General features: G+C 45.2%; 1 protein-coding gene across 1 annotated transcript; it reads left to right on the forward strand.

Annotated features, from left to right (window-relative positions):
• The first annotated feature begins 582 nt into the window (after positions 1-582).
• LOC120040295 (homeobox protein Hox-A2b-like) lies at positions 583-2277 on the forward strand. The gene is made up of 2 exons (XM_038985493.1): positions 583-949; positions 1463-2277. Exons 1-2 carry the CDS (start codon positions 583-585, stop codon positions 2173-2175), a joined length of 1080 nt encoding a protein of 359 aa, XP_038841421.1. The 3' UTR covers positions 2176-2277.
• The last annotated feature ends 8822 nt before the right edge of the window (positions 2278-11099 follow it).

The following is an 11099-nucleotide window of genomic DNA, read 5'->3' on the forward strand; positions in this document are numbered from 1 at the left end:
GCCACAGGCTTGGTCAGAATTATTTTTCTGATTAACGAGTTAACTTTGATAATGACTGCGTCTTTAGTCGTTACATTAAGACATAAACCCGGGACAATGAGGTGTTGGATCCAAAGCACACACACACACACACACACACACACACACACACACACACACACACACACACACACACACACACACACACACACACACACACACACACACACACACACACACACACACTTCTTAAATGGACTATCCTCCATTCGGGGACAGTAGTGTGTGTAAATAAAGCAGACTAGACCCTACCCCCAGAACTAGGCGTTACCTATCCGACTTTCTCCATCAATCACAGAGGACAGTGGCTTCTTTTGATTAAACCCCAAATTGTCATTGGGCAGAGGTAATCATGTGACAAGTAATACGGTCCAATTTCAACGTTGTCTCCATGAAAGCAATATAGTTTAATGGCAACGCTGTCCCCATACGGCCGTAATCAGCAACATTGTTGGAAAAAAAACACTTGTCACGAAATTTCATAATTTTCTCCTCGCCCACAAAATTACGAGCGGTGACTTTTCCAAGACAAGAAGATAGGAGATGAATTACGAATTTGAGCGAGAGAGCGGTTTTATCAATAGTCAGCCGTCGCTTGCGGAGTGCCTGACATCTTTTACCCCTGTCGGTGATGCATTTCAAAGTTCATCAATCAAGAACTCGACGCTTTCACAGTCGACACTGATTCCTCCTCCTTTTGAGCAGACCATTCCCAGCCTCAACCCAGGCAGCCACCCACGCCACAGCCGGTCAAAGCAGAATCTGAATGGAGTCTGTAGCCCTCTGCCAGCCGCATCCCTACCCCCGGAGTACCCTTGGATGAAGGAGAAGAAAGCCTCCAAGAAAAACCACCAGACTCCTGCCACAGCTACAACTCCCGACACTGCGCCACTTCACTTCTCTCCCCAAGGTAAGACATGATTGATTAGCCTATCTATTGCCTCTATTATATTTTAATGAAATTACAGTCTGGGTAGGTAGCCCATTAGCCTATCAAAATGCAAAGGTCTGTCTGGTCTCAACATTCTATTTTGGGGGTAATTCTCTCTCATGACTTGCAGACTATCTATTAGCAAAAGTGTAATTATTTGAACATTCTCAGTGGTCAGTATGCTGCTGACAGTGGAAGAATGTTAATGTGTGACAGTAATGAAGAGTGATAGATTACTCTTACTGCAGGCCGACCGACCGGCAGCTGGCATGTTCATTAATCTTCAAGCCAGTCGGCCTGGTCCACGCAGACCCATCATATTCTGCTCTGGGCTCATAAATCGTTTCAGCGCGGTGTCTGTGCTCCCACAAACCATTTGCTGGGAAGCCCAGTAGAAACTCGATGTTTTATTTACCAACTGCTATTTATATATTTATATTCAATCATCAATTGCTTTTTTTGTATTGGTTGAACATTTGAAATGTGTTTCAGGGTCGCCAGAGATTGCAGAGAGCGGTGGCGGGGGATCTCGGAGGCTGAGGACAGCGTACACCAACACCCAGCTATTGGAGTTGGAGAAGGAGTTTCACTTCAACAAGTATCTGTGCAGACCCCGGCGGGTGGAGATAGCCGCTTTACTGAATTTAACTGAGAGGCAGGTGAAAGTCTGGTTCCAGAACCGCAGGATGAAGCACAAGAGACAAACCCACTGCAAGGAGAACCAGAACGGCGAGGGGACATTCACTAGTCTGGAGGACGGGAGAGAGGAGGACTTCGAACAGGCTGGTAACAATGTAGGCCTACCCGCCGGCGCGCTTCTGGAGAGGGGAAGCTGCTCTGTTCACCAGAATACCTTAACTTCACAACAACAGTCTCAGAATGCACACAATCACAATGGAGATTCCCAAAGCTCAACTGCTTCGCCTTTAAACAGCGATGACAAAAATCTGAAACATTTTCCTAACCCGGCACCCACTGTTCCTATATGCGTGTCAACAATAGGCCCGGACTGCGCATCTGGCGGGGACAATGCCCATTCCCCGGCCCTGGACGTCTCTTTGCAGGACTTTCACGTTTTCTCATCGGATTCCTTCTCTCCAAGTTTGTCAGATTCTATAGATAGTCCAATGGGTTTATCATCTGAAGGTTTCGATTTTTTCTCAGAAACGCTTACAACAATCGACCTGCAACACTTGAGCTACTAACTATTCTAAAAGAGAAAACAACTCAAACATCTTAGTTTAGGAAGAGCTTCCTGTCTTCCATGTCCTTACAAATAACTGGCTTCCGTTTTTATTTTGATGTAATTGCCTAATTAATTAATACATGGCTCCAATGAGGTAAGTTTGAAAACAATAAATTCATCAATTGTATAGTTTTTTTTAAAGATGCCAATATTATGCCTCCAAATAATAATATACAACATCTTTTCATTTTAGTATCATTTTCAGGTACAATAATGTTATAAATAGCCTATTTTCTTAGAATAAAACTGTGCTTATTTACGAGAGATATTCATCATCATGTCCTTTACTATTTTCCATTCACTTGAACGTTTGTTTCCATTACTTAAACAATTTGGTTTTAATTTAGCATGCAATGGGTCTGAAAATAATTGTCTCAATATTCTTAGATTTGAGACATATTCTTACAAAGAATATTGTTTCAACAAGTGATCTTTTTATGATGAAATCTTTCATTCAGAATGGCAGGCAAAACTCTTCATCCTGAAATATATCAAGTGAATTGATTGGTGTTAAATGGACAATAGTGAGCAGATTTTATCATCTCATAAACGGAAATCACAAATATAAACTACTGAACCGACACTGCGATAATTTCCAAACATAATTTCACCCCAAAACAATAAAATAACAGACTTAGAATACTTCCAATAATAATAGGCTACTTCTAATGAAGTTACAATAAATATTTTCCAACTGTAGCTTGTTTTGCTCTTGAATATTTTCCCTGGAAAGTAGCGATGATTGAATTAGCCATAGGCTATGGACTAGAGCTGTTGAATGAGACATAGATTACATTGTTTCTGAGTCCATAAATCACAGTAGTTTATGATTGAGGACGTCATTAAAGAGATTAATTGCCGTAGTACATGCGCAAATAAAAACAATCTTCCTATTGGGGGATACCGGGAGTCCTCGGCCAAAAGCTGTAACTTTGTTGACGTTCTACAATTACATTTTATAGCCTATAAAACTTACATCTTGGGGAGGAGGGGGGAGTATAGCCTACTACTTCACACTACGTAATTCAATCCGCTGTTGAAAGAGATTCATGTTTTTTGCCTCTTTAAATCTTTATTTCTTTATTTTTACAGTATTGAAACTAAACAATTAGTGTCGACTACGTGGTTATTATTTCCCAACTAAACCCAGTCTGTTAATTGACTAGGCTATATGTTTGCAATTAACATATTATAATATTACTAAATAGACTAGGAATAATGTGCACTTGCTGAACGGGTAAATTAAATCCATGGCACTGTTTATTATGATTATATTTAATATATGGAAACGTATTATGATCACTTTTCAGACTATTTTGGTTGAATATTTTAACACAATTCGTTGATTACAATACGACATGCTGTAATCCTAGCCTAGTCTACCATGTCAATGGTAAATCACTGCTCAGATAGGATGCTCTAAATCTGATAGTTCCTCTACAAATCGGTATAGGCCTAGTGAATAAAATATAAGATAGGGATATCCAATTAAGGGTACAAAAGACTATTTTCTTTCACAATGATTAGGCCCTGTATCACAACACCAGACGCACTAACAATGGCATAGTGTGCTAGGCTACGCTAGACTAGAGCGTGCTTCTTTTAGTGGGCCTGCGGATAGGGGGATACGGTCAGACCACCGCCATTTTCTACGACTACACCATCGAACGGTCAGCATGCTGTCTGACGCTAGTTATTAGCTGTCTTTCAAACAATAGTATGCAAATACATTGTTTAAAAAAAAAAATCTAATTTACGACAAATTCCGTTCTTTAATGTAGGATTATATTGAACAAATGTGACAGAAACATGTTTAAGAAAATACATTTGGTCGGGGATGGACTATAAATGTAGCCTAGTAGCCTGTAGCCTTCTGCCATACAATCTATAGTAGGTCCTTTTAAACTAAATATGCATTATTGAGAGTAAAATCGGAAATTGTAGTCTATGAAACAATTGAAATTAAATTATAATCTCTATAAATCTAATCTGAAGAGTGCAACAAATCATGCTCTTGTAGTCTTGTCACAAAAATTCACAAAGGTAGACAAGTAATAACTAAGATTATCTGGCTGATATGACAATGATACATTTATTGGGTTGAATCCATTGAATCTCACCCAAAAAGGGCATTATTCCTTTCCCAAACGGCAACCTATTCCCTACACTGTAAAACCGGATACATTCTGGCTACTCAAACATTTAGAAGAAACAATTACCTAAAAACTTAAATAGCTGAAGTGAGCAGTACTACCTTCCTATGAGTAATAAAAATGCATTTCTTTTGAGTAAGGTATACTTAAATTTAACGCCACCATTAAGCCACGCCTCCAAGAATTTCTCAGTGTGCCTCGCCTTTTCGATTGAATTGTAGAGTTACCACCCACGACTGTATTTGTTAGTGACAGAGAGAGACATCGTTGTAGAATTTGTTCAATTTCAGTCCGAGGGCATTCACCAAGTGTGTTCTTAGGGGAACATTATAATTGAACCATTACATATATCAAAAGGCCTCATACAGTGGCCTGAAACTCATAGTTTACAGGCCACATCGGGCCTGCAAGTAGGGTTGTAAAATTCCTTACATTTTTCCAGTAATCTTCCAACCAGGATTTCTGGTAAACCTGGGAAATTCACCAGAATTTTGCAACCCTTACTGTCAATCATATTATACTGGCTTGCAAAGTGATGTGTAATTCCTATTGGAATCTAGCCAGCATTAGGCTACCCAACAGTTGAAATGTGTATTCACTTGCAACCTACATTCATAATGACTGCCAGTGGGAGGAAACCTAAGCCATTTAAACTGGAACAATTTCAGTAAGGGGTGCAAAAATCCAATGATTGGACTAGTTTAGAAAACAATTATTTATCTTTGATTTATTAAATGTTATGATACACAATCACTGAATGTACATTCAAAAACACAAATATAAAAAAAAACATTTCCAAAAAAATCCACCTGCAGTAGAGCATGCTGGTAAATTTTTTAATTTGTTATCATATATCTTACAAATATTTAGTTGGTGTGACTTCTCATTTAGTTGAGTCAGTACCACATCAATATTTTAAGTAATAATGACTAGTCATTGACTTTGAGTACAACTTACTAGAAGTATTTGAGGTAAAAATGCCATCGACTTTACAGTGTATCTAGTGCACTACTGTTTTTTACCAGGGCCCTATATCTCATGTGATTATTCATAGTTTTGCTCATGTCAACTCCACTATGATGTACCCCAGTCCTGTCTGTCCATAACTCCATGATTAGTTTGTCCACAACACTGAAGGGGGACACAGGTGGTGAACTATCATTATGTGAGTTGTGACAGGAGAGATTTGAAGTTAAATGGTAAAAAAATCCTGAGCCGTTTCAAAACACCACCCGAGTAGGTTAATCCCTGTAAGCCGAGAAGGCAGTCAGTCACTTTCAAGCTTTGCTTTTGACTTGAAACAAACTGTAAATGTAACACCTCTGAAACCTCAGCCCAATGCCCCTGCAGGGCCAATGAAAGTCAGTCTGAGGAACAATCAACAGAGCTTGGATCAAGACCTGACTGTGTGCTCCCAAACTCACAGTAGAACTTTACCTTCAAGTTGCCCTTATGCCTATGTACCTGCACAGTAATAACTGTAGTAACAACATTGTAGATGGACCTGGGTTCAAGTAGTATTTGTTTTTCTTTCAAAGTGCTTCTCTGGCTCGATGGAACCAATGGTACAGTCCCAGAAGTGTAAACCTTGCCCATCTGACACTCACTGCCGGGATAGGCTCAAAGTGTTTGGGAAAAAACGAATACTCTATGAACCCAGGGCTGATGTAGGGCTACCTGGAAGCTGTCCGCCAGCTGCTGTAGCCCTGCCATATACTTTTTGTTCTCAATTTTGCATCCAAATTTAAGTATTGTCTTTTCACCAAAATGCTGTTGTTGACACATGCGAACCCACACACGTACACATACATTCCTTTTCTGGTGCCAATCAACCAATGTCAGAAGGTAAAACATTGGTAACTGACCTAATTCAGGACCTGAAACCAGATGAAAAACACAGTGAGCAGCGAGTGCAGTGCATTGTGGGAGAGGAGATCCGACACCGTTCAGCTCTCTCCATGAAGAGGTCAAAGGTCAGGCCACCTCTCATCTCCCTCACCACACAGGACGGAACCCCTGGTAGGTCAGCTGGGGGTCAACAGTGTGGTCCTATCTGCTGCTCAGGTAAAGGTCAACAGGAATGGAGGATTTTTGAATATTGGTACATTCTTACATTAAAAGGGATATTGTGAATGGTGAGTAATGAGCCTGAGTCCTATTGTTTAGCAGGGCCCGTATCCACAGTGTCTCAGAGTAGGAGTGCTGACTTAATCAGATTCCCCTCTCCATTCATTATTTTGGGATCCCGAGTGGCGCAGCGGTCTAAGGCACTGCATCTCAGTGCTAAAGGCGTCACTACAGACCCTGGTTCGATTACAGACTGTATCACAACCGGCCGTGATTGGGAGTCCCATAGGGCGGCGCACAACTGGTCCAGCGTTGTCCGGGTTAGGGTTTGGCCAGGGGTAGGCCGTCATTGTAAATAAGAATTTGTTCTTAACTGACTTGGCTAGTTAAATAAAAGTTAAAAAACAAACAGGCCAAACTGATCCTAGGTCAGCTCTCCTGAATACTGGCCCTGGTCCAGTAGGCCTAGCTATATTCATTCAGTAAGGACTCCACCTGTATTCTATGCTTGAGTACATGTTTTCACACTATCATGGAAGGTAGGACAGACAGGAATTGTATAATCGTCTCAGGATTTATGCTCTGTCAATCCCAGAGGTCCTGGTAGGGTCACAAAATTCCATGAACTTTCCAAATGTTCCCAGGTTTTCCAGAAATCATGGTTGGTAGATTCCCATAATCAGAAAGGAAAATGCAGGAAATCATAAAACCACAATTTCTGGAAAAACTTGGAATTTTGGGAAAGTTGCTGGAACTTTGCAACCCTAGAGGTCCTGGTGATGTCAGAGGTCAGAGACAGCCACTCTCCCATACCCATCCTGAGTCTGACTGCTCCTGGCTCCTCCTGAGACAAGGGGAGGTTTCCTAGGGCTCTGGTCGAAAGTAGTTCACTACATACGGAATAGGGTGTCATTTCGGAAGCAGCCAAAAAAGGTGGGGTGACAGCTGGATAGGTTTAGTCATCACTGCCTGTCTCACTTTATGAACTGTCTGAAAGCTATGCCTAGCTCAAAGGCTTTTAACAAGAATTGGGTGGCACTGTTTGACACAAGGTTAAAAACATATATAAACAAGCTTCATAGAATGGTGACAATAACCATTGCCTTGTAGGCTACAGTACAGGAGATACAGGGGTATAGGCTGTTGTTTTAGAGACAGACGAGACAGCAGAGGAGGACAGGAGTACTATGCTTCCCTGAACATGTATTGTAGCGTCATCATCATGCCCCAACTGTCTCCCACATAGGGCAAGTTGAGACGTAACACAAAACTCCAGACTGATTCACAATGGATGACAGACAGTACAGTACATGGAATTGATTGGACAATACATTTTGATATACCAGGCTTGGACAGGACAGAGAAATTAACACCCAGTTGAGTCTGAGATCCCTCATAAAACATGTGGGTTTAGGAACCACGTTTGAGTGCAGTGTCTGGTAGTTGAATGACACCCAACCCTGCCATGGCCCCAAACCTCCCCAACAGACTGATGATGCCCAGGTCTCTTTCCTAAACACACAAAAGGAGTAGAAGTTGTTTTTTCTTAGAGAGAGCTCTGTGCTTGCATAATAACAGTTTACATTGGCACAAACCAGGCATCCATCCAAGGAATTCTTATCACACCTACATGTTCTTGGTCCCAAATCGCACCCTATTCCCTATATAGTGCACTACTTTGGGCCCCAGTCAAAGGACCCATTGGGTCCCAGTAAAAAGTAGTGCACTATATAAGGAATAGGGTGCCATTTGGGAGGGAGATATTATCTATGCAGCTGTAATATGTGGGATTCATTGACGTGTGGTACGATCTGCCACCAAAGATCTGTTGTTCAGCAACACACTCAGAGCAGCTCTAGGGCCTATGCTCCTGATTGGAAGAGATCAAGTCTGATTCAATAAACTGCCATTTGCTGTCTGTGTTTACTACAAATACCACATTACATTTAAGATCTGAACAGAGAAAGAATCTGTACGTTAATTATAGGTTGCCTACCATAATTCACATAATTGTTGCTTAAAACTGGAGTGACGGGGTCACGTAAATAAATCAGAGAGGGAGGCAACTAAACTACACTGAACAAAAATATAAAATGCAACATGGAACAGTTTAAAAGATGTTACTGAGTTACAGTTCATATAAGGAAATCAGTCATTTGAAATAAATTCAATAGGCCATAATCTATGGATTTCACCTGGGGGGGGGGGGGGGGGGGGGGGGGGTGTAGGCTCCAGTCCCTAAGTGGCGGGCCCTCCCTCGAGAGCATAGCCGCTGCCACATTCAGGATGCCAGGTACGTGCTCTGCGAGTAGAGATGCTAGACGTCCCTGACCCCAGAGAAGGAGGTCCCGTGCCATAAAATGGAGGCGGTGGGACCTCAGTCCACCCTGATGGTTGATGTAAGCCACCACTGTGGTGTTGTCCATTCTCACCAGGATATGTCTTCCTTTTAGATGTGGAAGGAAAGACTGCAGGGCCAGCAGTACAGCTCGGAGCTCTAGTGTATTGATGTGCCTGCCACTCTAAGGGGGTAGCCAACTGCCGCTGGCCGACCTGCCCTTGGTCACACCCCCCCAGCCGATCTGGTAGGCGTCTGTGCTGACCAACTCCTGGTGGCACATCATCAGCATCTCCACCCCACCTGAGAGAAAGGCGTGATAGCTCCACCTCAACAATGCCCTGAGGCACTGTGCCATCACCCGCAGCTGGCGGTGACAGTGGCGCTCCGGGTGCAGCCGGTGGGAGTTGAACCACCGTTGAAGAGGCCGGAGATGGAGCAGGCCCAGGGGAATCAACAACGAGGCCGGCGTCAGCAATCCCAACAGGCGTTGGCAGGTTAGGGCGGATACCACCCGCCCCTGTCGAGAGTGGTTGAGGCAAGATCGCCTGAACCCTTCTGGTGGGCAAGTGTGCTGTCATGAGGACTGAGTACAGTTCCATGCCAATGAAGGTCACCCTCTGGGTGGGCTTCAGACGACTCTTGTTGTTTACAGGAGCATGTCTCTGACAGGACCTGGGTCCTGGTCGGGGCACAAATCAGCCAATCGTCCAGGTTATTGAGGATCAACAATCCTCAGAACGTGAGAGGTGCCAGGACAGCATCCATGCACTTTGTGAAAGTGCAGGGTGCCAAGGAGAGGCTGAAGGGAAGAACCATGATTCCGCATCCCTCAGGTCCAGCGTCACAAACATTGGTCCCTGGACACAGCCTGGAACAAGCGGGCTGGGGACAGCATGTGGAACCTCAATACTTTCAAGTACCCATTGAGGTTGCGAAGGTCCAGAATCGGTCGAAACCCTCCGTCTCTTTTTAGGACCACAAAATAAGTGGAGTAGAACCCACCTAACCGTTCTGATGTCTCGATCCTGCGGATGGCACCTTTGTCCAGGAGCGAGGAGATCTCTAGCCGAAGGGTTCTCTTCTTCAGGGGGTCGGCCACCGTGGTGACACGAAGGCCCCTGAAGGACGGGGGCCGGCAACTGGTATTGGAGTCGGTACCCCTGAAGCATTGTGGACAACACCCATGGGGACTCCACATACTCCTCCCACTTTGCCCTTTGAGACCGGGAGAGGCGGCCGAGGCCGGGAAAGGGTGTGTCAGGGGACCTGCCGGGGTCCGCCTCTCCTCTGGCGCCCCGAGCACCTGGGTCCCCCAGGCATGTCCCTATGGCGGTGACTGTTGACAGGTTGTTGCTCCACCACACACTGTGCCCTTCCCTGCTGTCGTCCCTCAACACGAGGCGATGGGGCAGGAGAGGGACCCCACCGTTGTTCGGTTCAGGTGGGTGGCGATGGTCCATCTGCTTTGGACCCGGAGCCTGAGGAGGTGGCATGAACCGTCTCAGGGTCTCCCGGTCCCTACGAACCTCATCGGTCTGCTCCAGAATGTCATTAACCCCTGGGCCAAAAGTCAGCCCTGGGGTGATTGGGAGAGTGGCAAATGTGCTCTGGAGAGCAGCTGGCAGACAGGATTGGGCCAGCCAGAGATGGAGCCGGGAGGTAACCACCTGCGCCATGGCCCGCCCGTTGGAGCGGGCCACATCCCTCTGGAGCAGGGAAGAGACACCTCCATCACTTCCCGGAGGAGCTCCTCTGTGCCCTCCTGCAGCCCAGGGCAATAGAGTCTGTAGGTAGGCCTGCAGCAGCATGGCCGCGTTGGTAAGGCGGCCAAGAGAGCAGCGGGACCCTTATGTGGCGGCTTTCAAGTCCTCATCAAAGATTCTGGGGGGTCCCGGCTTCAATCGCAGGTTCCGCCCTATAATCTCCCGGTCCGGGAGGACCATGGCACAGGCCCAGCTTTCCTGCAAGGCCTCGCAGAACTCAGCAGAGATGGGGACAGATGGAGTAATCACTGTCCACCAGTTTGATGTCCAGTGCAGTGGCTACCCGAGTGAGTAGGCCCCTCATAAGCTCTCGAGTCGCTGGGGGCAATGAAACCCCACTGCCGGCATCTGATGGCCTGTCAGCCTCGTAGCATCGGTGGTGAACAGTGCCAGCACCGTCACCCAGGAACAGCCTATCACTGGCCAACAGGGAACAGCTATCGTTGCCATCGAAGCTATCAACCTCCTGGCGCAGGGCATGCGCCCTCCGTTCAAGGTGGTCCCAGCGGTCTGACTCTGCCCCCGTCCAGGACTGGCAGCAGATGGGCTCTGCCTGGCT

The sequence above is a fragment of the Salvelinus namaycush genome, unplaced genomic scaffold (assembly GCF_016432855.1).
Source record: "Salvelinus namaycush isolate Seneca unplaced genomic scaffold, SaNama_1.0 Scaffold34, whole genome shotgun sequence".
Classification (NCBI taxonomy): domain Eukaryota; kingdom Metazoa; phylum Chordata; class Actinopteri; order Salmoniformes; family Salmonidae; genus Salvelinus; species Salvelinus namaycush.